The sequence below is a fragment of the Leuciscus leuciscus genome (assembly GCF_965113295.1).
Source record: "Leuciscus leuciscus genome assembly, chromosome: 23".
Classification (NCBI taxonomy): domain Eukaryota; kingdom Metazoa; phylum Chordata; class Actinopteri; order Cypriniformes; family Leuciscidae; genus Leuciscus; species Leuciscus leuciscus.
The window spans coordinates 6,852,274-6,879,085 of NC_138747.1; the positions used below are offsets into that span (position 1 = coordinate 6,852,274).

The 26,812-nt window shown below is 38.7% G+C and overlaps 2 protein-coding genes and 2 long non-coding RNA genes across 5 annotated transcripts in view; 1 reads left to right on the plus strand and 3 right to left on the minus strand.

The window, feature by feature from the left end:
• The window catches only part of gnai2a (guanine nucleotide binding protein (G protein), alpha inhibiting activity polypeptide 2a), a 64,250-nt gene extending 44,671 nt beyond the window's left edge, over positions 1–19,579 (minus strand). The window contains exon 1 of the mRNA XM_082155497.1: positions 18,761–19,579. Coding sequence (XP_082011623.1) covers positions 18,761–18,878 — 118 coding nt within the window. The 5' untranslated portion in view covers positions 18,879–19,579. The remainder of the gene's footprint in view (positions 1–18,760) is intronic.
• On the minus strand, positions 2,619–4,299 carry LOC309487721. The gene is made up of 2 exons (XR_014201910.1): positions 3,584–4,299; positions 2,619–2,843 (listed from the first exon to the last, which is right to left on the minus strand). It is a non-coding gene; the product is annotated as an uncharacterized lncRNA (long non-coding RNA).
• Positions 2,837–8,894, plus strand: LOC309487718. The gene is made up of 3 exons (XR_014201907.1): positions 2,837–3,114; positions 4,299–7,713; positions 8,880–8,894. It is a non-coding gene; the product is annotated as an uncharacterized lncRNA (long non-coding RNA).
• Positions 19,580–22,855: 3,276 nt separating the features above from the next.
• The window catches only part of slc38a3a (solute carrier family 38 member 3a), a 59,970-nt gene continuing 56,013 nt past the window's right edge, over positions 22,856–26,812 (minus strand). For both annotated transcript variants that reach the window (XM_082155480.1, XM_082155481.1), the window contains one exon: positions 22,856–26,203. In XM_082155480.1, the coding sequence (XP_082011606.1) occupies positions 26,099–26,203 (105 nt within the window). In that variant the 3' untranslated portion in view covers positions 22,856–26,098. The remainder of the gene's footprint in view (positions 26,204–26,812) is intronic.

Sequence of the window (26,812 nt, forward strand, 5' to 3'; positions counted from 1 at the left end):
CTTAATCAAAGCATTTAGAACCCCCCAAAAAATGGTTTTATATCCTATATTTTTCCCGTCTAACCACTTTCTTCTCGACAGACACATGCCCTTCTCACAATCAGGTAGCTGTGTATCCTGCCATTATTGATCTCAGTGTCCCATCTCCTGCTACTGGAGTGGTGTGAAACACAGCTGCCCCAAGCTAATGATTAGCCCAGTGGTGGGGAAACAGCCCTGACACCGACTGTCCAAAGGTACAGGATAACTAAGAGGCACTATACTTAGGAAAACCTTTATAAACAATGTCATAAATATTGTGTGGCAGAATGTCAGAATTCACTGGAACTGAAGAGCATGAAACAAGATCAAAATGTTAAGGCTGAAGAGTCACACAACCGGGTTGAAATGGTCGTAAAAACTTGAGGGGGAAGCTCTCCACTGAATTACCTTTCACTCACTTTCTCTTTCATTATGTGGGTGGATCTTTGAGGGCTGTAAACGTATTCCTCTCTCTCTCTCTGAGGTTTTTCACAGTCTGCTCACGTTATGCTGCCCCACAAAGAGTCTTTCTGTGGCAGGGCACAAAACTACAGGCCTGCGGAGCACGACATAATTACAAATCACAAAGCCCTCAGTACTGCAGGCCAGCCCCAGCTGCATTCTGCACCCTTTCCAAACCCCAAACACACTCTCCTGCCATTCCTCTCTCGACTGACTGAAATCCCTCCCATTTTCTGTTTTACTACACGCTTTCCCTTCCCAGTAAAAACCAGGTCTCACTATCTTCCTAAATTCATGCATGAAAGACTTCAAGAATCAGTTAGGCCAAACAAACAACACACGTTTCAACACTTGTTTCGATTGCTTAGTCAGGACCAGAGCCCCCTACAGGTCTCTTTTTTACATTATATTATTTGGCTCTGAACTGCTGCACAGGGATGCACCCATATTAAAAGTCTGGATAATACAGATAATCCATAATTAAAAAAAAAATTTTTTTTAATAAATTCAAAACAAAACTCAAATCAATAGTTTAAATTCAAGTGAATTTAGGCATCACAGCATTACAATGTGTAGTATGAAAAATGGATATTAGTTTTAAGATTAGCAAAAGATTACATTTAACAGTGTTATTAAAGTATTAGTTATTTTTTATTCAATCTAATTAAATAGGCTATATAATAGTATCAATTAAATTATTAAATTATTATTGTTAAAATATTAACTTTAACGGCAAAGTTAACGATTAAAATCTTAATGTAAAAATAGGGGAAACAAGCATGCACAATTAAATATCAACTTATTTCAAATCGATATAAAAAAAAAAAACTGATATGCCAATCTCGAATCTAGAGTCCACATAAAATGCTCTGTGAAAACGGCCTTATTATGAAGAGATAAGTCCATCTAGGTATAAGCGGCAGTCAAAAAAAAAAGACTCAAATCACTCCATTCTCAAACTTTCCAAATTTTGCAATTCATTCCCCTGCATGAGTCATTTGTTAAGTACTTAGGAAGCGCTGTTTTATCATCCTTCCTCATGAGTCCCTGTCTAATCAAACATCGAGGGATTTTTTTCTCCATCGAGATGAAGGTCTTACTTAATCCAACTTCTAATCATCCTCTCAGCAGCAGGCTGATGACAGCAGTGGTTGTCCGAGATAAGAGGGCACAGATTCAGGCAGCTGTGGCTCTGTACATGCACACTATCCGCCACCTACACACATACTGAAAAAACATTGGGTTATCTTGAAAAAAAAAATAGACCGTCAGAGCTTGTAGCAGTGTGAGTCAGACTGATGTTGCACCTACCACACGTCTTGGATTAAAGCAGGAAGTTGAAAGCAGGAAGTAGTGCAATTTTGAAACAAATAAGTTATAACTGCAACCTGCAAAGTGACTGTTTTGTGAAAAATGTCAATGAAGTGGCTCTCAGCAGTCTCAGAGAGCTGGTTAAGAGCCCTGAGGCGGGATTGCAAGTCAGGTCTTCAAACGGTGTTTCCCCCAGTAAAATGATTGGCTGTTTCCTCATGCCTTGGGTTAAAACAGGACAGGTATGACATAGAAGACACAGGCTAATTGTGGAAAAAGCCATTTCTATTCCAGCATCTTGAAATTAAATGTCGGGACGGATATATACGCAAGCTCTCCCACCCAGACAGAGCGGATCAGTGGTGTACACTTCATTTCACATTCGATGCTTAATTACCCCAGCTCGGGCACTACAGTGGCTGTTATAGCAGCATTCATACCAATCCAAGAGCACTTTTAAAAGGGAGTCTTTCGATCATCCTTGTTAAAGAGCGAGTTCTACGTTCATTTCACATGCTTATATTGGAATCATGACAGCTGTATTATCACTATCAAGTATGAATTTTAAATTCCACCGCAAAAATGAAAGTGAATTATGCAAGCAACAATAGTGGCAACTAGGCTTGCTGCGACAGTCGGTGTTACACGTTGTTCAGCCGCAACACTGGTTACATCACTTGCCCACTGCGGCTACCCTCCCCACCATTGTTTAGATTTTTTATAGTAGGCTAATAAAAATAATTTAGTTCAATAAAAGTTCTATGTTTAATACAAGCGAGTTTGTCATTGTATTGTTTTGTTGTTGTGTTTTTCATTAAGAATAATGAACCCACCATTCAAGTAAATGCTACCCCCGAATTGCAGCCAATTCAAAAGAGAAAGTAAAATATGCACAGCCGCACAGGCATTCATAACGGTGCGTGTTTTTAGTTAATTCCTATGAAAGTTGAGCGGAATGAACTGAAAAGGCTCGCTCAGCTCCGTGGCAGTGGACACGCACCATAAGCCATTTAAAAGCAAGGTGAAAAAGCAGGAAAAACACCAAAGTCCTCCCCCCCGTGATACGGGTATTACCATTGTTGTCACACGTCGGTTAACCGGTCACAGTCACATCCCTAGTGGCAACTATTTCTACATTAACTTAAGAAAATGTGTGTAATGCTTGCCTGTGTAAAACTACAAAGCAATGTTATTAATGTCTAAAAACATTCTGTTACTTGAAATAAAATAAACGGTAACCGAAAAAATTTACAAAAATAACTTAAAATAAAACTAATATAAAATGAATTCATGTTTTGGTCCATCTAATTGTGTTTAAAGGTCCCATGACATGAAATTTCCACTTTCTGAGGTTTTCTGAGTGCCCCTAGCCTGTATATGGTCCCCAAGTTTCTAAAAATTTGAATCGGTGTAAATCGAGCTTTTGCTATCTTTCTCTGCCTTTGAGAAAATGGAAGCTCAACCGGGCTGATCTTGAATCTCCTCCTTATGACGTCATAAGGAGAAATGTTACCTCCCCTTTCTCTGCTTTGCCCGCCCAGAGAATATTTCTCGCCCATGACAAAATGAGCTAGGAAGTAGAACGCGCGTGCGATTTTAGTTTGTCCACGAGAGATATCATGGATTTTGAGCGAGCGAAGCATAATAATTGCTCAATAATTGGATGTACAAATGAACATCGAATGGTCAATACAGAGCTGGGCTTGCTGAACGTCGGACAAGTAAGTCAACAAATTATATATAAGTGTGTTGCTTTACTGTTTATGGTTAACGTTACCTAGCTTCTTACACGTAGAATGTGGCTGTCACATTAGCTATGCAGTTACTTGCGCTAATGTAAAGGTAGACAGCATCAAGTTACACATACTGTAACGCGAGTGTTGTACATTTCTTTGTTATTTGGATAACCGTTTTCCTGTTGGTTATATGGCGCGCGCGCGCCATCCGCATTTCAAGATCGCAGAGCTTGATGTAATTGTAATAAGATAAATTACAGACGTTACAGATCTCTCATGAAAAGGCAACAGTAGGTTCGCGTTAGCTACATGATGATAACTGTAAACCATCCGAATAAAGTACCGTATCCAGACATAATATTTTAAACTAACCATTCGGAAACGTCCTGCTGGAGCCGCTGAGTTGCAACTTCTTCATCCGTTGCTTCTCCATCTGGATCAAATTCTGGGTCAAACTGAAATGCTTGAACGACTGCGTGTCTTCGTGCCATTGCAATATATCCAACATAAACAAACATGCATGGTACCGTTGCGCAAGATGGTCAAGGCCACACCCACCTTGCGCCGCCTTTCTCCTCCTCATTAGTATTTAAAGCTACGGACACCGAAACGGCCCGTCTGAAGGAAGCTCATTCTGGGACTGGCTTGTAGTGGCTATAATTCTGCACCGAGGCTGAATTTTTGGAAAGAGATTTCAGATACAGTACTAAGGACCACTAAGGACTATATTAAAGCCTACAAAAAGTAGCATGTCATGGGACCTTTAAGGAAAGTAATTGCAAACCTTTCCTAAACAAGCCATATGCTTTGAGATATCATTCAAGTTCGTAGCACAATCAGTTTGGGTTATGCAATGCTTTAATTTGGACAAACCACTAACCCCAACTATGAGCAACAGTAATAGCATAGCTTATCAAACTAATTAACAACAATAAGGCTCAGAGTGTTTATAGCTAATGTTATTTGCCAATGACCGGCTCAGATTCATCTCAGATAATCACATGGATGTTTGGGAAAGTCCAGAAAAGGTCAAGAGTGTTTATGACTTGCAACGGACACACACACACACACACACACAAAAAAAAACATCTTCCAGCTTCTGCTGAGACTCTCGCATGAGAGCAGAAGGAGGGACTGCACATTTGTAGCACATCACAATTCCCGGGAGTGCAGCGTGGCACATGTAAATGTGTGTGTAACGGTTCTATAGGGCATTTCCGGGCACCATGCCCTGCCCGCTCAATCTTATCAGCTGTAGAGACACAGAATTGCCAGCTTTTATGAAAGGCTTCCTGAAGCTCATCTAATCCTCTGGCAGAACGGATCTACGCGAGCAGTACGTCAGCAAAGCTCCATCACAGAGCCAAAAGACAGTTACAATCACAGTTATGATTACAGATGTGTCAGAAACGACCCTAATCTTGGCATACTATCATTAACATTACTTCACTTTGATTGTGTGTGTGTGTATTCAGATACGAGAAACATGATGGAAGTGAAAGGTTTTTCACATGCAAAAAAGACTGCACATGACAGTCACATAATAAATGTACTTCCTCTTTTCTCGTCTGCTTGCAAAACCATCATCTTATACCAGTGCATGAATATACGACTGTGTAGAGTTCAAACAAAGCTGTAGTCCATGAACACATCAACTTTATTTTAAGAAGTATACACCATTGAGACATCTTCCTTCTATATGTAATTATTAACTCTAAAACATGAAAAGTGAAGCGAGTACACGACAGAGATTGAAACTGTTACCACAGTTTCACTCTTTTTTTCTGCGGACACGTCAAGTCTCTCTTGGCATTTGGCCGACTTTCAATTGCAAACGTGTTTGCAATTGCACATTTGTATAATAAGGTTTATTGCATTGTGAAGAAGTTGCCAATATCTAGCTCTATTGGATAAACATTACCTCACTACAAAGTGAAGGCAGGATAATCTGAATATAGGCCTGGTGATTGTTGTTACACTTTACAGCATGATCAAATCCTTATTTAAAATTGGCCAAACAACACTGAATTTAAATGTCTATTTAATCTTTAATATTTGAAATGCCACTTTAGATGAACGTCCCAGATGAACGTCATAAGCAACCCAAACTTATAGCACATGCAGAGATGGAGTTTGTTAACCAAGCTTCTGAGACACGCTCAACGCATGTAAATGATAGCAGTGCAACACTTCGCTTTGAAACACAAAGCGCATCAGACTTTAAATGCGTTCCCGAAATGCACGTTATTGGAAACCAAAACAAACAGCACATAGAGACTGAGTTAGCGTGGAGCAGCATTTCCTATGTACGCACGGGTCTGCTCATATCCACTGGTCGAAACGCATAACCTGCATTTATTTAAATTGAAATCGAGGAACCGTGACAGCCTTAATCTGGATCTAATTAAATGGCAAGTTACCAAGCTATGGTCTATGGCTGCTTTATGATAAATGATCTAGATGGTAAGTGAGTGTTCAAAAACTTGTTCAAATAATTGATGATTTTTGCAATTCCATTTGGTAATGATTTTTGCTGTGGATTTGTCATAATGGCTTTAAATTGTGGGGGGGGTTTTACTCAAAATCAGGCCACTTGCAAGGAAGAGCTGGACAATTTGCCCCTGAATTAGTGAAACAGGATGGGCGTGTAAGCTTCCTGTGCCAAATGAACAAAGGGATAGCACCAACCTCAGTCTCAGCATTGACTGAGACCAGCCAAAAGAGGAAGTGGTTTGGGGGACAGAGCAGGAAATGACATCATTCCTCCAGCACCAGCTTTTTAAAATAGGGATTGAGAGACAGTAAAGTAACAGCTTCTGTGGTTGAGAATGTTTTGTGCAGTATAACAGCATAACATAAATATAACAAACGTTGACTTTGCCATGCCACCAAAAATAACCATTTTGGAAGCCCGGGCTACTGTTAATTGCCCTTACGGCCATTTACATTCTCCAGACTCACCATGATAATTAAAATCAATGTGACTTGAACAGCTGAATTGACCAAATCAGGGAAAAGGGCCAAGCGAGAGGCACAAGCACAAGTTGTGCCTGTTGAGCAGCCATTAAATCAAAAGTGAAAGGAAGACATTATACCAATTAAGGCTGAACATCAGCTATGGGGAGAGGACTGAATGTGTAAAAGAAATCAGGCACAGCATGGACCTGGAAACTGGATCCCACCACAATGCTAAACCAGGACGCCAGTGGCCACAAAATACATCTAAAGTAGGGATGTGCAAAACTACATAATTTCATAACCGACTAGCTGGTAGGTGTTTGTCAGCCTTAGATAGCCCTGTGTTATTATGCTGGTCATATTCATAAACAGATTCGTCACGTGCTTAGGGAGTGTTTACATAAGGAGGAGATTGACAGAATAGGACAAAAGTACACAAAATAGAATAAAAAAAAAATCTAGATAAGCCTCTAGACTAGTCATTCTAGAGTGTATGTTAACACAGGAATGAGGGAGAGCATTCGTTGAAGACTACAGCGTAAGTGTTTTCCCTAATGAACGTTTTGCTTTTGTGCATTGCACTGCAAACACAGACACAGAGAATAGCGGGCCAGCAGACGAGCAATAGACTAAAAAGGAAATGGGAGTTTCAGTGTTTTTCATTTTCACTCCCTCCACCTCTGAGACAGAGTTGGCTGATCTTTCTCCTCCCAAGCGGCTGGCACCATCTCTTCATGCCCCACAGTCCCAAGAACAAAGATCTGTGCTGAATCACCTCACTGTCTCACTCTCTTGTCAAGGTTTAGCAAACCTGCCTCTTACGAAAATAAGAGAATCTGTGGCTAATTACAAGATGTAATAAACAGAGCAGTTCCTATCAAGCTACTATAGCCGCGTTTCCACCACAGGAACTTACCACAGGAATTTTCCCCAGGAACTAGGAACTTTGGAGTGGTACTCATTTACACTGCAGGAACCCGGGTCTAAATGAAGTTCCGGGTAAATATTTCCCCCTCCGAAAGTACCTGCTCGCGAGGTAGTACTTTTCAAAGTTCGGGAACTTTCAGGGGTGGGACTTGGGCGCTGAACATGCTGGTTGAGTTCATGCCGCATTTTGATTGGTTCAGAGGGTGAAATCCAGTGGGAACTGTAGAGTTGCACGCAGTCCTACGTCACCGGACTATTTGCCTAATCTTCACGGTACTTTAGACCAGTGGTTCCCAAAGTGGGGGTCGCGGGACCCCAGCGCAGGGGTCGCGAGATGATTTATTTTTTAAAAAGTGGAAAAAATATATAGGCCCTATATATTTTTGTTGCAATTAATTTAACCCTTTCGCACGTACGATCACACCAGGTAGATTTTCTGTTTGGCGAGTAAATCTCAAAAGGCTATCCGCCACACTGGCGGGTGAATGTTCATACCAAAATATGACATTTTCAGCGCGCACGCGCTCTTCTGCCTCTAAGAACGAGCAGAGAGAGAGAGAGCGAGAGCGAGAGCGAGAGCGAGAGCCCCGGCCGCGCGCGCGCACTCACTATTCAGAGCGGCCCAGCGTCAAGCTTCCCCATACTTTTTGACAAGCGTCCTTGACAGGACGGCCAGAGCTTCTTTGCAGCTCAAGTCGGCGGCGGTGTGTACACAGTTAACGCTCTATCTGTTGACGGCGCTGAGGAAAAAGCTCCCGCCACTGGAAGAAGTGGTCGCCGCCCATTTGTGTCCTGCTGGCAGTTGGAAGGCTGCGCACCCATCTAAGCCGTGCAGAACGTCTTCAGCACTCGCGGATCGTGCATACTCCGCCGCTGGCCAGGCTGCTTCTGCTTTACACACCATGCATGGCCATTCTTTTCTCGAGAAAAGGAGTTTTCCAATAGCGTTTGCAACGCAATACTCGTTCCCTTATCTCTCAGGGAACCGAGGTTACGTTCTGCCTTCCCTTCCACATGAGTCAGGTAACAAAACTGAAAAAAAAAAAAAAATGCTATATATTTCACCCCAATGATAGTAATATTTCATATATTTCTCACATTTTGATCAATATATCGATTTTTTTTTATATACATTTCAAATTTTGCTCTGGACATTTTTTTATGTTTGTATTCAACATAATAGGCCTACCTTATTATCTCAATTAAAAGTACTGAAATGAATATATATGTGACAAAAAAAAGGCTGTTTATTATTTTGGCCGGTAAAAAATATGCTTGGCTGGTGGATTTTTCATCTACCAGTCCCCGTGGCAGGAGAGCCAAAAAGTTAATTTCGGACCCTGGGGTGGGGGGGGTGGGGAGGTGCGGGGTCGCAGGGCAGCAGCGCATTTATCATGGGGGTCGCGGGCTAAAAAGTTTGGGAACCCCTGCTTTAGACCACGGTGGAAACGCAGCTAGCAACAGGTCTGGGGGAAAAAACATTTTCCTGGTAAAAAAAAGTGTAGTTCGATGTATGTTGATGTTAACATTTAATGGAAATTGGCACAAAAGCAAACATCAAATGATCTCATACTTTGCCATCCCAATCCAGTATTAGTGATGAAAGATCACAGGCTACTTGATAAAATCTCCCGTATTAGATTAACTTTTAAATTAAATTAAAACATGTTCTTTCAATAAACTGAAATATGTAGACGTCAATCAGTCTTGTGATTTTACAGTCTGACTTTTAGAAAAGGCAGCAACATCAAATATGAAGGAAAATAGCTTGAAGTCAACATGAAATTACATTCGCAACCTATTTTACTTCTGCATGTATTTCTGGATAAAAAAGGATATATAGCTTTAGGGAAAAGTCAAATTTTTTAAAGATTTTGTTTCAGGGATGTGTTGCACTGAATTGATCAAAAGTGACAGTAAAGACGTAAATTGTTACAAAAAATTATTTCAAATACATGCTGTTCTTTTAAACTTCTTATTCATCAAATATATATTTTTTTTAAATCACAAAAAATAAGCAGCACAACTGTTTTCAGCAATGATAACAAAAAAGTATCTTTGAATGACCATGTCATGTGACTGGAATTATGACAGTTAGATAACAGTTATCCCAAATCGAAAAAAAAAACACAATATTACTTTTTTTTATCAAATAAATGCAGTCTTGGTGAGCATAAAATTGGTGAGCAGCTTGATTTTATCCGTTGTTTTGATGACATTTTGATATAGAAGTATGACGTTTTCTCTATGGCCTGATGATTCATTTATAATAAGGCTAGTAAAGACGTGTAATTTAGTAAGTAAATGGTGTAAATTTTCATTTCATGTTCATTTTAACAGCAATGCAGTAAATAAAAGCATTCATATAGAACATATACAATATAGGCTATTACTCCAGATCCACAAGAAAAGAATCACCCCTGCTCATGCTTCTGTAAAGATTATGTTTGTTCTAGCCCAAGGAGACATCTAGTCAGCGTAACAATCCAACGAATGAGAGGCTTCTGCCACAAGGCACATGAGCAGCCTACCTTAGTTATACACATCATAACCCCAATGTTCAGTGAATAAAAAAAGTTGGATACATAAGATGAAATGCAATCTGTCGGCCATTTCCCGAGGTAAAACAAATGTAAAACCCACTATAGAGATGACCTTTCACCTTCCTGATGACGTTAGAGGTTATGAACTTCTGTTCAGTGCATTTCAGTAACCTCCGGCAAAGACTTTAGATAAGTCGCTTTTTCCACCATGGGCTTTTCTCAGTCATCGCCGTTTACAATAGCCTTCATGTCATTTCTGGTTCTTATGGGTCAGATTGAAGTAAACAAAGAGAGTTCTCACTCTATCTCTCTCTTCGTAAGCAAAACGAGACGATTCAGTGAAGCGAACAGGCGCTCAGTGATGCACTCACGCAGACGTTCGTTTACAGAATGGTAGGCACGTATCTGGTCTGTTTAAAAATACAATATATTCCATATTACAATATACAATAAAAATACAATATATTCCATCACATATACAACAAGTTCCATCTTATGCAGCTTTAACTTCATGCATTCAAAGGATAGTAAAATATGCTGCACAACCATTTGCCAATTTTCATGTCAGCAAACCAGCAAAGAGCAGGTCTGCACAATGTCATCAACACCACCTTGTCCCACACAAACAGATGGCCGGGCCAGTGTCCATGATCCAACTCCTAATTTCCGGGCACCTCGCACATCTATGCCAACGTTCTCTTTGCTCTTACAGCAGTGTGACAGAGTGCTGTGTTCCCACTTAGAGGTGAGCAAAGCGAGCAAGCTCTGGTCCTGGTGTAAAATGGAGCCAGATGGACATTATTATCCAACGAGGGACAGTTTTCACTTCTCAAACCCTACAAGGAAAGCTGCTAAAGAGCAAATAGAAAGACTTTAATCAAATCGGTTCAGAGGAGAACAGAAAAGGTCAGAAAGGAAATCCCAGTTGGGTTTGCGAGAGACTGCTTGTCTGTAAAACTTGTCATTATCATCAACACTATTGTTTTCTATCATGGATGTGAAAATAATGTGTCTGGTTTTGGGGCGTGAGGGAATCAAATCTGAACACACAGATGATAGGCTACTTGCACACAATGGGTTTGATCAACATCGATTCCTGAGTGTTTTGCTACAAAACACCACAAATGATGTCATTGCTTACACACCCTCATGCCATTTGTGATCACATCCATTCAAATAGAGCATGTCAAGATGGTTCACCAGGTTTCAATTCAATTTTTCACAATACATAGGCCTATTTCAAAGCAGCTTCACAGAAACTGCATGTTTCTATTACAATTTAGAGTGATCTGTTATCAGTAATGTCCATATTTCAAAAATCTATAGTTCTAAGATAATACAAATAATGAAGGTAGCTAATATTCATGTATTCATTTATGCAACAATTGTCTAATTATTACAATATATCATCTTTGGTTTGATGTCAATGACTCTGAAATCTCACTTTGAGTCCATTTAAATATAGCAGCAAATAAAGTTTGACATCAATGCCATATTACCATTAAACTAATTTTCTTTAGAAAGCAAAAGCTATTTTATAGTCACTGATGTCAAACTTGCCGCTATATTTGAATGGACTGGACTCAAATGTGAGTGAGATTTGAGAGCTATGGCGGAAAGGAAGACTTTCAGTGAATACATTTAATTTCAGTCTGATCTTCATACAAAGCTGTTACAAATGATAAAAGCTGTTAATGCATGATAAAATCCCATGAAGCATTCAGCAGATTAGCCTACAGAGAAAAAGAGCAGTTACTCTTTTTGCACTTGCAAATTTTAATAACCACTATGAGATTCAGTAATTTAGTGGCTGAGATTAATCAAACTGATAGAAAGCAAAAACTATTTAAGGTATATGCATAAGCATAGGCTAACTGATTAATTATACATTCACAAGCGCCAAGTAAAAACACTGATGAAAGCCCCTTTAACTCATATAACTGTATCTTAGTCATAGAAAAACTGGTCAAGGTTTTTCTGTGAAGATACACTGTTTATATTTTGGCACCAAATGGATCACTTAAAAAGTTAAGCCACTTTTTATGGAATATAGCCTATTAAACAACCCTTGACCTCACCAACAAGCAACTTCTAGGAATCCAGAAGACTTTCTAAGTAAGTGTCATACTTCACTGCCCCACGGTTAATGTTGAATAAGTTCAACAATGCGCTGGTCCTCTAGCCAGGTTACTGAAAGGATTATTTTAAAAGCAAAAATAATGCAAAAGCAGCAAAAACAATGGCTATGTTTACATGCAACCAAATAATCCATTAGTAATCAGATTGACGGCTCAATCGGACTGAAAAGCGATCAGAATGAAATTTCGATCGGATTGAAAGGGGTGGTTTATTCCTTTTCTAATCCGATCCAGAGAAAATGTAAACACTTGATCGGATTGAAAACCGAAACTGCGCATGTGCAATGACGTAGAAATAGCGTAATGACGTATGACGTGTGGAATGAGCTGTTCTTCCTGTTGAATAAAGTGTCACATAAATACGTCATTCTAAAATTCTCCTTTCACTCGGCGTCTGTGAAGTGGAGCAGGACAACGTCCCAACAGTCCTTGTTTCGGATTCTCATCCACAGACGACACGGCACAACGGTTCATATGCTCATTGTCTCCAAATTATGACCAGAAATGGATAAATATTAAGTCTGCTGTTTAAAACAAATAAAGAACCAATGTAGGAGAATAGTTATTATGCGCAAACAGCGGGAAACTCTGTATATTCGTTAGAGCTGTAGCGGTGCGTCGATGACGTCGACGCCAAAATTACGTCGACGTCATATTTTTTGCGTCGACGCTTCTTTATTTATTATCTATTTATTTTTTTGCACCATTCCCGGAGGTACAGCTCGCCACACACACACGTCTCCTTTCTCTGCAGAATGCCACAAATCCGCTCAACCAATCACAGCGCACCATTCCACGCATTGTAAACAGTAACGGTGGCGCTCTGACACCCGGCATCCTAGTTTTCCTTATCTACTTTGCACTTTTTGATCAACAAACAAACAAAAAAAATAATACATTGATGAACCTGTGGTGGATTCTGCCGTAGGGAAGAAACGTAAGCCATCGAAATCTAATCATTTACGTGAGGAGATTAAGAAGATGAGGCACGCGGGAGGAAGAGAAATGCCGACTGATGCTTGTTCTCACACGACAGCGTCAAACTTCTGTTGAATGCTGACACGTTAACCCCAGGGGATCTTTTAAAAAACTTTCAATTCTTGTACTCAAAGTCAACGAAAACCGAGCAGGACCTAAGCCATTTTACAGCTGATCGCCGTCAAAAAAGAAGGTCGCCGTCGTTCAGAAGGTATTTAGCGATGGCTGATTGAATGTAGCCTATGTTTAGTCCAGATTAGTATTGACCGAGTTCAGAGGCTGTCATATGTGGATCAACTTACTTTGTTGTGTATTTTCAACAGTTTCAATGTGAAAATTAACTTTTATATTGATTCAATGGATTAATTGCATGAAAAAAAAAAGGATTTATCACATTTATACTATATTATTCAGAAGTAAACATTGTAGCTGACAGTGTGTTTATGTCAGAATGTTTATTTTTAAACCACAACCTTCTAAGTGCTTCTTTTACCAATATATTTAACATATCTTTTGCATTTCTCATCCAAACAACGTCAAACTTGGCACTGCACTTACTCGTGCCCAAACAGCTGTCGAGTTTGAAATCCATCGGAGTAACGGCTCGACAGAGATATGCGAATAACAGACAGGATAAACAATTCCAATTAGTCGTTAGATTAGTCGACTAATCGATAAAATAATCGCCCGACTAATCGTTTAATTAATAATCGTTTACCCCAGCCCTAATATTCGTGCAGTGTACGCATGTCAAAAAAATCTATTCCGATTTGAAGCTTGTGACATATAAACGCGCACATCAGCCTGATCGCATGTTTAGCGTTCATGTAAACACTACATTCAGATTCATCAATTGGAATGAATTCAGTCCGACTGACACAAAAGTTGTGCATGTAAACATAGCCACTGTGTTGGAGCAAAAACAACTCTGGTGCCAAAGGACTCAATGAGCATTCTGACCTTGCTTTGAGGAAATACTTGAGAACATTGTGACGGACCATTGAGCTTGCCTGACATAAAAAACCTTTCGAGGACAGATGCAGTTTGATTTCATCAGTCTGATATGCACTGCTCATCAGAGCATGCAAACTGGCGAGAAGGGCATTATAAGGCCATTTTTCACATTAGAATAGCTTAATAATCAACTACTTCCGAACCCAAAATTAACAAGAGCACAGCAGTTAGGGAAAGTTTTCTAAATTCTGTAAATGGTTTGTCTTGAAGTTTAATCTAGTGATTTGATCTAACTGTGGTCCTTCCATGTCTTTGGTGGATAGTGACCAGACCAATAAATATTAAATATCACACCTAGATAAAATACATGAAAGCCTACTTACTGTACATAAAAGTACCCAAATAACTACATCTGTTGCTTGGTGTGCATGTGCATATGTGCACAAATTTTATTATAACAAACAAACTACTCAATCTTTGATGAAAAAATCTAAAGTTTAACAAAACTTTAACTTTGTCATGCGTATCAACTCACTGCAGCGTCCAAAGATCAGATCTATCAAGCCATTTTCAAAAAAACGATGTTTCTTTAAATGTACTTTCTGTTCTTTAGCTTGAATCACACCAGGCAGGATTCAAAATCAGGTCTACTGCCAGAAGAGTGTGCGCTCTACTGACCAGGCCACGCCCCCTATGTGTCATGATTTTTTTTAAAATCATAATCATCTGGTCACCCTATCAGCAGACCAGAGAGGAGATCTGCCAAAAGACAGATATAAACCCTGAACGCAAATGCTAGAGACCAAAGTAAATATAAACAACCTACTAAAACCCAATACCCCTCACAATATCTTCTGCCCAGAGGAAAAGCAGGGCACTCCGTCTCCATTACTAAAAATGCAGAATAAGAACCAGACGCAGCCTTGTCAGTAGCAGTAAGAGATCACACACACATATCCACACAGCCTGCTATTACTATAATCATATAGTGGAGGCCTTCAAACCTACATTATAACTATACACCACCAAACATAATAAATCAGCTCATTCTTGCAACTAATTATAAGCATAATCATCTGGGGCCAGATGCATTTAACCTGCCTTTCGACCCGTGACAGCGGAACCCTAAACAGACCGGCCGGCTTTTTCCACTAAGCGATCAACTGAGAAGGCAAATAAGGTGTGTAAATGCACAGCGTGATTTCCATGTGGTGAAGGACCATTACAGCCATGCTGACAGGAGACAGTAACAGTTCCAGTTTGCAGTCATCTTTCCAGCCCAAAAGGGCTTAATGGGTTTTTGTGTCTGTTTGTTTGTTTTGGGGCCTTTTGCCAAAAGCCTGTCGGCATTTATATGTCAGTACAGTAAGAGTGTGAAAACAAAACAGCACACAGGATGAGCGATTGTGTTCTGGGAGTTATCCTCGCTCTATTTATCACCATCAACGCTATTAAGCCCGGTGGCTAAAGCAAAGAGGCGAAAGCACGCATCAGTTAAACAGGTTCTGTCAAACCTATTAAATGGGATCAGGGAAGCATCACAGATGCAGATGCATGCTTGACTATGTTCTTTTGCAATTTGATAAGAGTAAAATTACAGCGCAGTGACTCCAGAAATAATTCAACAAATTACTTTAAACATGAAATATTACTCCTTTTACATGACTTTTCATGCATTTAACCCAATAAGAACGAAAGTACAAATTTCATGCACACTCATGCTTCAAGCAAAGGTCTGGAGATGTTCAGACTTGTCTGTGCATCAAGGATGATGAGTGATATGGCACAAATGAATATTTCCCTCAGCCAGTAAAAGAGGAAAACAAAGGCAGTTAGAACAATACAGGACTGGAATAAATAAACAGAGCCATGTGCTGGAATTCACTGTGAAAGATTAAATTTGACCAAAGTTCAGAAAACTTAAAGGGTAAGCCCAGCTTAAGAATCATTCCTGGAATTAAGAGGAACGAAAACAAAGAAAAGTCTGCACAATTTTATAGTTAACGGAGTTTCAGAAAGACGTTCAGGGGAGGTAAAGTTAAAAGCCTGAACTCAGAGCTCAGGGAGCCTGGAAATACAACTTTTCCCTACATCTGCCTCAAGCTAAAAATAGTCCATCATCCATCCAAGCCATGCAACACTCCCCTCTGAACCAAAAGTTTGACTTTGGAAAGACCAGAGGGGTGGAACAGAGGTTGAGACATCGGCCCGTGAGAGACTGACCACGTCTTTTCCAAACTCAACCAACTTTTCCAAACCAGAGGTCTTTTCCTGGCATTAGAAGTAGTTTTGGGATTAAAACGCAATCATTTTGAGAAACTGGTGGTGATTCTAGGGAATAAGATTGTATGTGCCCTAAAAAACTAGTATGTAAAATGATGTTCAATGTTGTAACTTGTTACTTTTAAATAGGGAAGTGACTTGTCTATATGTGCGTCATTTAAACCTCCTCAGACAGTGACTCAAATCCCTAACCTAGTGTTTACTCTCCAGATCTGCTATTAAAACACAGCCCACTGAGAACTACAATTAAATGTAGCAACTGACAAGGGAAACATTATTAGGATTGTTCCTGGTTACTTAACTGAGTAGGTGTCCTGCAGACTGACAAGAAAACTGACTCACTAGAATAGAAAGCTTAAAATTAGGGTCTAAATTTATTACTCAAATTAAAAGTTGGATTGGAAAAACTCAGCGGGAATGTTACCATCATTCATTTCTATGATACCTAAAGATTCTCCATAGCACATTTGTGGAATATTTCTCACATAAAGATACAAAACAAAACAAAACAAAACAAATAAGGAGCAAAATCAAAATGAGTATTCGGGTTTTTGAGACTGGCATGGAAAATGGCTTATCTTGTATATGATGCTGGACGTGTTTATCAAACATATGAAAGGAATAACAAAAATGTATGGGATAAAAATACACTAAAATGATTCAGACAACTGGCAAGCTTAATGCCTGTAAGAAATATTCGTATTTCATACTTTTTAAATTCACCCAAAGAGTTAATTTTGGACGCTGCTTGAAATCCAACTTGCTGTTGTTTAAGGGACAAACACCCTCATGAAAGATAACTAACAGGTTTTGTTTGACATATGAAATGTGAGAGAGAAGAAAACATACAAAATGACTGCTGTTCACAACGTTGTCTCCCTCGCATATATTTCTTAAGTCAACGCAGTGGTATGCCAAAGCAATTTTCTGAGTTCATAAAGTAAAATTCAAAAGGCTTTAGAATGCACAATAAAAAGCTCCACACCAAGCATTTCATTTCCCAGCAAGAGTCCTTAGCAAACACGCAAAGCAGTACAATACACAACCCCTGCCAAAAATGTACTTTCAACACTTTCTTTGGTTCAGGGTGCATGTTCCAGGCTTCTGTTTGGGCTTGAAGTCTTCCAAAAAACATCCCCCCACAGAATTCCTGCATTTCTGTCAAAACACAGTTCGGACCAGGCCAAAGTGCATGCTGAGTGTGAGTGTGTGTGGCCATGCTGCACCACAAGGGATGTTGAGAGTGATCACAGGCACTGTCAAAACATTCCCTCAACCTCTCCCCTCAAGTCACACTGAAATAACCAGTTTCCAAATCTTTGACGTACTTCTGTTTTTCTGTGATTGAGAAAGTTTCATACATACACTACCAGTCAAAGAAATGTGGAAAACACAGAGAATTTGTTTCTCAGGGTCTTTTACAACTTTTTGATCTAAATTTCGTCCTTAGAATGGATGATTTGAGTCAGATATTGAAACATTTGTGACATTTAAAGGGTTAGTTCACCCAAATATGAAAACTATACCGTGATTTACTCACTCTCAAGCTATCCTAGGTGTATATGACTTTCTTTTTTCAGTCAAACACAATCTGATTTATATTAAAACGTATCCTGTAATCTATAAATATGGATATTTTTCTTACGAAAACGCATTGCTTTGCTTCAAAGGCCTTTATTTACCCCCCTGGAACCGTATGGATTACATTTATGATTATGCTTTTTAGGGCTTCAAAATCCAAGTTACCATTCACTCCCATTATAAACCTTAGAAGAGCCAGGATATTTTTTATATATCTCTGATTTTGTTTGGCTGAAATAAGAAATTGATATATACCTAGGGTGAGTAAATTGTTTTGATGCCTTTTACTATTACTCTAAAGTTTGGGAAATAAATAATCATAACTACAAAAAGAGTAGGTGTGTGTGTATACACTTTGAACTGGTAGAGTAATTTTGTGAGGAAATAATGCCAATTTTTTTTGTTGAGTGTCAAAAAAACGAATTTCTTCACGATGTTCATCACACGGTTTCTTGGGTAACTAAGCTTTTCAAATGACAAGTTTGCCTCAAATTTTGCACATGCATCAGGTAATAATTTCGGTAAAAAAAATTATAAAAATAAATAACTTAAATACAAGAAATATAAAAGCATGTAACATTTAAATGGCCAAACACGTAAACGCTGGCTCTATCGTAGTTTACGTTTTCTTCAAATCCGTTGACAGTTTCTTGCAGGCCACACCTGAGGTGGAAACTTGACACACACACACACATTACCTAGAAACCTGCCCTCAAACTCTGCAAGAATATCTCCCTTTTCTGTCTCAAACACGTTTAAAATAAGTTCTTGAATCTCATTGCCACTTACTAATATGGCAAAGTGCTTAAACATTTGATATGTGTTACAGCAACGAGTCGCTGACCGTTATCTGTGATCCGTCACTCACCCAACAGCAGCAGCTTCACTTCTTTGGCGGCTTTCTCGCCGTCCTCGCGCAGATTCCTGTCAATCATTTTGGATCGCTCGGCCGCGGCTTTATCTTCCTGGCTCACGGTACAGCCCATGGTTCCGAATGCGCGCTTCAGGGCTACAGATTTATGAGTATAGATTTATGAGAAAAAAATAAAAGGTATTACCCTTTTAAAGCGACTGTATGTTTTTTTTTTAAATAGTCTTCCGTGCTAACTTCCTCTTTTGGCTTTGAAAAAAAAAAAACTGCCAGGGAAAGGAAATGTCCTTAAGACACTAGTAGATCTAAAACTGATGTTTTTATGCGCCCGAATAATCTTTCAAAAGACGTCTGGGGGGGGTTGGGAGAAAGATTTAAATGGATATAACGTTATTTGACTGAGATCAGAACACCACCTGGAAATTGTTGACGTTTAAGGCTCCCAGGAGAAACCAAGTAACGTTAGCCAGACGCTGGAGTTTTACATCACGCGAATAGGGAGGGAAAAAAAACTTATATCCACATATCCAAAAAAAAAAAAAGTTAGCAGAGAAAGTTGAGATCAACCCCTTGTGCTCATGTATAAAAAAAGCAAGCCGATCGATGAGACAACTCGGCGAAACTGAATGAATCAGAAAATGCAAAAATCCCGGTGTTTTCCTCGGTTAGTCCTTTCAGTGATCGCCGATGGTTTTGAATAATATGCGCCGTTAGACAGCTAACGTTGAACGGTCTCTGATTTCTTTCAGTGTTTTCAAAGCCGCCACACCCCAGTCTGCTGAGAAGTTGCTCTCTGCCACACAGCAGAAGACAGTTTAGAACTGTTGGGTTCCTCGCGCATTGCCAGCCAGCCCCTCGCGGATACGCCCACCGCGGATGCTCATGGGAAATGTAGTTTTCCCGCAGTCCACTGAAAAATCAGCTAGTAAATTTCACAATTAAAAGGATAGTTCACCCAAAAATGAAAATTCTGTCATTAATTATTCACCCTCATGTCGCTACAAACCTGTCAGACTTTCGTTCATCTTCTGAACACAAATGAAGATCTATTTGATGAAATCTGAGAGCTTTCTGTCTTTCCATTGACAGCTACGAAAACTTCCACTTTGATGCTAAAAAAGGTCCATAAAGAGATTGTAAAACTAACTCGTATGAACTGAGCGGTTTAGTCCACATTTTCTGAAGAGACTTGATCACTTATATGATGAACGGACAGGCTTTTATATAAACATTGATCAGCAAACATAAACAGAAGCTGAACCAAATCTGCTGATGCGCGAGAACAAACCTCATTGTGCAGAAGCTCAAACGTGCTGCGTAACATGAGAATGAATCTCATTGGTTCTTGCAGAAGCTCAAACGTGCTGCGTAACACGAGAATGAACCTCATTGGTTCTTGCAGAAGCTCAAACGTGCTGCGTAACACGCGAATGAACCTCATTGGCTCCTGCAGAAGCTCAAACGTGCTGCGTAACATGAGAATGAACCTCATTGGTTCTTGCAGAAGCTCAAACGTGCTGTGTAACACGCGAATGAACCTCATTGGCTCCTGCAGAAGCTCAAACGTGCTGCGTAACATGAGAATGAACCTCATTGGTTCTTGCAGAAGCTCAAACGTGCTGCGTAACACGAGAATGAACCTCATTGGTTCTTACAGAAGCTCAAACGTGCTGCGTAACACGCGAATGAACCTCATTGGCTCCTGCAGAAGCTCAAACGTGCTGCGTAACATGAGAATGAACCTCATTGGTTCTTGCAGAAGCTCAAACGTGCTGCGTAACACGCGAATGAACCTCATTGGCTCCTGCAGAAGCTCAAACGTGCTGCGTAACATGAGAATGAACCTCATTGGTTCTTGCAGAAGCTCAAACGTGCTGCGTAACACGAGAATGAACCTCATTGGTTCTTACAGAAGCTCAAACGTGCTGCGTAACACGAGAATGAACCTCATTGGTTCCTGCAGAAGCTCAAACGTGCTGCGTAACATGAGAATGAACCTCATTGGTTCTTGCAGAAGCTCAAACGTGCTGTGTAACACGAGAATGATCCTCACTGGTTTTCACACATCAAGCAAACATGCTTGAGCTTCCGTTTACCAGATCTGATGTGTAAGTTGAGGAATGCTTTATATGTGAATAAAAGCGTAAATTCAATCTGTTCATCATATAAAGTGATTGTGTCTCTTCAGAAAATTTTAAATAAACCACTCGATTAGTTTTATGATCTCTTTGTGAACTTTTTGAAGCGTCAAAGTGGTAGTTGCATCAATGGAGGGATAGAAAGCTCTCAGATTTCATCACAAAGATCTTCATTTGTGTTGTGAAGATGAACGAAAGTCTTAGGGGTTTGGAACGACATGAGAGTGAGTAATTAATGACAGAATTTTCATTTTTGGGAGAACTATCCTTTTAATTGTGAAATAACACAGTGAATTAAGGTTTAAGAAGTATAAAGACTGAAATAGCATTTTCTTGTAAAATATACAACAATAACAATAACAGCTTTGAATTTTTTTTTTACAGAGGCCAGTTAACAGAAAATATTTACATTCAAATTAACTTGAATAACTTGAAAAAACATTGAATAGCCTATTCATATTTCATTCAATGGTGTGGATTTTAAATCCGTCAGAAAGTCAGAAATATATTAACCAAACCAAAACTGAAATGATTTTTCATTATTTTAAACTTTGTTTTTAAATGTGGTATTTATTTATTTAATGCATGAACTAATCAAATTTATGCAAAGTTAGGTTAGTAGCATCTGCCAAAAGCGTAAATGTAAATAATAATTGTATTTGTTTGTTTATTTATTTAGCTCAAGCAGTAGAGCATGGCGCTAGCAATGCCAAAGCTGGGGTTTGATTCAGGGAATAAATGAACTGATAAAGTATATGCTAAGTTGCTTGGATAAAGGCATCTGCCAAATGTGCAAATTTTAAATAAATAAGCAAAATTATTATTTACGAGTAACTATTTCTTTTGACAAAAGTGCCTGTGTGATGGGTAGGCTATAGTAGCTGGCTTTCTCTTGTTTGCCGTTCAATAACAATTGACATTCTTTAGAGCCTCTGTAAGAAATCTCTTTTGTTGAGACTATGTCAATATTGACGCACTGATTGCAGTATGTGTTCTGTATGATTTGTGCTTAGGCAGGAGATGAAACCTTTTCAAAGTAAATGCTCGCACTGATTTTTCCATATGGAGTGTGTTTCCATCGTTTGGCTAAAGCAAACAGCATCACGACAGAGAGATAGTGCTGTCTCTGTGTTTCATACCGCCCTCATGTGTCTGAAATTATATAAATTCACACTATACTGAGTATACTGTACACCAGCCCAACATCGAATTATCAAAGTTTCCTATGTCATTTCTTTAATTAAACCGTTAATTCAAGTATATTATTGATCGATTGATTATTTGATTGCTGAAACTGTTCGTTTCTCCTCCAAGCTAATGTTAGCTTCTCCTAGCTTGTCTTACGGCTAAACTTCAGCATGTAAACAAGTACAATTGCATCATTTCCTTGTGGGAAAAGTACCAAATTAAATCTTCTTGGTGTCTTTATGGATTCAGGTTGCACATTTAGGTAAACAGCTTTTGGAAACAAAATTGGAATAATTATTGAGATATTGAGGTGATTAGGCCTACATTATACATTAAAACTGAGTATCTTTTTGGAATTCTATGTGTCGGATTGGAAGGAACACATTTTTTAACCAAATGTACTGCCCATTTTCTCACATGAGAGGAAACACATCGTGTGAACGTTTTCAGGAAACTGCTGCTTCAAGGCAAGATTCTGTTTTGACATCAACAGCTTTAGACTTAAGAGGACAATCAGCAAGAAGGAAAAGAGACAAGAGAGTGGCGGTGGAAGAAAAAAAAATCAGCAGGTTTGATCCCAGGAACTTGAGATGTCAGATCTGCTTTCAGAGAACTGTGACTCAACCTTTAATTAGTGTATGTAGGTTGTTTTAGATATAGATCTGCTAAGCGAAAGAGCATTTATTCATATTGTACACGTTCAATGAGCCACAGAGACATCATATAAACACTCACATGAATAAGAAATACACCTGTGAAGACTGAACCAAGAAAGAATGAATATTATTTATTCTTTTTTTTATTTTAACATTGTTTACAGTACATTAAATGCCAGCAATGTACTCGATACTGAGAATAAAGAAAATAAAGACATAAACTGGCTTTTTAAAAAGCATTTTTAAAAATTATTACGTTTTAATCATCGACTAAACATCATCTGACTATTTACAATATATAAACTATAGATGTGCTTATAATATAAAGGGTTTACATTTATGTACATTATTTATAAATGCTGCCATGTAAGTAATGAATTCATATAAACTGTTACAAACAGATGACACTTTCATTACATCACAAGGGAAACATCACGCTGACTGGACACAAGTACACAACTGCTAAAAAGACAATTAAATGCTTCCCCCTTCTGCTACTTTGTGAATCATTGCAGATTTGGAGATCATACAATCTGCAGGTGCTTAAAAAGTGCTGCTGTCAGCCCAGGAGTCAGCTCGGAAGCTACAAAAGCGGTGCGTGTGAAAGTCTGGGGATGGAAGCACAGCATTATGGGGGATCTTGTTGGTCAGGGCAGTTTCTGCTGCACCGCTGCTAATGTTATAGTTGCAGCAATCACGGATTGTACTTCTAAAGGGAAAAGTACGTATGCATGATTCATCATCGATGCTAAAAAATTCTACTTTGTGCTATATAATAGTAAGTTAATAAGATCTAACTGGTTAACTACCTTCATCATTAAATCAATCATTTATGAAGTGGATACATCAGAGAGGAGTCAAATACTCAGCATCATCATGAAATTAATGTTACACTCTCTATGAAATTTCACTCCAAATTCAGAAGAAATTCTCTCTCTCTATATATATTTATATATATATGATTTTTGAGTGAAATGATCCTTTGTTTCAATCTCATCTTCAGCAATTAGGAATCATTTTGAGCCATTAGATAAGGACAGATACTGGCAATTCTTTAACAACTGGCACATTTAGTTCTCAGGCATGTTTAACATACACACATTAACATACACTGCTAAAACAATGGGACACTTTTGTGCTTGAGAAACCACATTGGTGTGTGAGGCATTAAACCACTACAGACAACATGTCACCATCACCAAAACACACAAATAAAGGCTTCTTTACCCAAAAAATTAACCATGATCTCAATGGGTTATTTCACTGATGCACTTCAGAAATCATACACATATTTAATCAGTAAATCACTAATTTCTCTTTGTATATCCAAAACACCACAAAGAGGGAAATGAAGCATGTGGCCATGATAAACAAGGATGTTTTTGTTTTTTTGTTTTTTTTACAGCCTGGAAAAGGAAGTACAGATTGTAATTTGGAATATATTACAGTGCCTTTGCTGTCAGACAGGCCCTTAATGCAGCACCAGAGACATTTTAACACTGAAAGAAGATATCAAGATATGTAATTATGCTGATACTGGTTCACAGATATGATGATTTATTTATATGTGTGGCTGGCCTATCCATTAAACATTAATTAAACAGACAAAATTAATTAAAAAGTACCACAATTTAAATGCACATCTCATTTAGACAGTCCATTACAGTACATTCACTGACTGAAATATTCTTTCTCCGTAAGCATAAAGAGGAGAGAACGCACACGTTCACACACAATAAAACACCACAGTGTTACCACTTAGATCATTATGGGCCAGTAAGTGCTTGATTTATAGTATTTTAGGATGACGAGTTTCAATTACAAAGATTAAAATATTCATGATGTACCATGTTAAACATCCACACATTACTTGTTTGTTTTTTTTCCTTCAAACAATTTACAGTTAGTAGTACATATGCTTTGTCCATATATCTGTCTACAAAATATATTATTAATCTATGATTATGTCATAAGTCGTAACTGGGTCACTAGGTCAAGAGATTGAGCGGAAGTTGTGCTTCAAATGAAAGTGCTACACTTTAAGGTTTCAATAATCGCCAAATGACCCTTTGACCGGGAACCGATCTCCAAAATCATCCGTCCGGTTCGGTTAATAGAATAACTAGAAGCAAAATTTGAATACGATCAGCTTTCCACTGAGCAACATTTACCCACACGTACGCCATTTGCCCTGGAACTAAAACGTTTATGTGCACCATTGCACAATATTTGTTTCTCCAATCAAGGAGAAGACCCTGTGAATGTTTTTTTTTCTTTTTCTTTTTTGGTTTTCTCTGCTTATAAATCCAGAGAGTCTTTCAAAATCAGTCTGTCAGTAGGACTCATGAGACCATTACAAACTGACCCTACGATTAACTGTGCTTTCCAATTTGTGCTTTCCCATTGCAACCAGCAGTATTTATTAAAATATTCGAAACGTGCCTTTCACCATAATTATTTAGATCTGAATCTTTTAAAGATGGCATTTAAGCTGAACAGTTAAATATTGTAAAGGGATGTGATAGATATCATTGAGAGGACCAGATGAATTGGAATACTCTTCTATTTTTTTATATCATATATATATGTATGCTCATATACCTGCTAATAGATTTATCTCTAAATATTGTAGAAAGGATAAACATTATAAATCCATATAAAAATGTGACATGTACATCTGTTCTATACGTACAATTTGCATAAATTTGAAATTGTGTAATAGACTAATCAAGTCTGGATTCTGGACGAGGTCGTGTGTTGCCTCTCAACAGCCTTCAGTGTCAGATATCGCACAGCTATTGCACAGAGTATTGCTATATCTAACATAAGATATGATCAAATAAACAATTTAATAACTACCATTCCTCCCATCAGAACTGAGCACTTACTGTGATTCTAATCTCTTGTGAATGTGGCTGAGGGGTAAAGGTGAAAGGTCATGATATTGAGGGATGGATGGGAGGTTGGACCAGCTGATGAGTCCGTTTGGTTAGAATGCAAAATCCCTTTTGTTTGCAAACCCTGCATACTGCATGTGCTGTTACTATGGCACATACTGACTATTATGGGCTTTTGATTTTCTAGTTTGATCTTCTCCCCACATATCAAGCTTTACAATTAATATTTCAATGCCCTTTCATGACTTTAAATGGAATTAATGCCGGCCTGAGATGGGTCAACACCCCATTTACAGCACATGCAGGTCACAAGGCCAAATAATGCATTGATTGAATGCAACTAAAGCTAGGAATCTAGTGACTGATCACTGACTGATCTAGTGAGAGATTCTGCATCCTCCCCAACTACTGACCCGAAAATAAAATGAAAAAGCATAAACCATTAGAGGATGTGGTCTAATGACCACTGTTTCCTTTGCTGTTCCCTGACGTCCAATCGATGATGATGAAGCTCAGGCTCATTATCATAAATAAGACTCCTAAAATGGCGAAGCAAGCAGCCTATAAAAAAAGAAGAGAGGCAAGATTATTAACACTGTGATGTAATCGAAATATGCTAATGAAAAATTTGATTGGGTGCATATTCTGAAGAAATGTCTAAAATAATTATACATAAATAAAAGAAAAATTTTCTTTTGTATTGTATTGTATAGTGCCACTTTTATGTTTTTTTTAATTAAACACATTGGCCACGAACACACTGCGGCTATTCAGTAGTCATTCACCTTTAAGGGCTTAATCCTGTTCTGTACAGACACAGTTCAATCATTTACGGGAGTGACAATCGTATTCTACAACCGAATTAAAGGGATAGTACACTTTGAAATAAAATTTTGGTATGTTTTAGCTTACCTCAAGGGCATCCAAGATGTAGGTGTCTTTTTTTCCACAGTAGTTTCAATTTTGATATTTTTAGGTCAAACCGTTCTTGTCTGTCAGTCATATAATGCAGGTCTATGGTCAACGATATAAATACTGTTCGTTTTCTCACACAAACCGCTCGTTTCGTGTCTTAGGCCATCAATGTGTACTTACGATGGGGAATTGTTTCATTTGGACGATGTGGAATTGTTTTCATTTGGACTCAGTGCTTGCTCTTTGAGGTGGTGA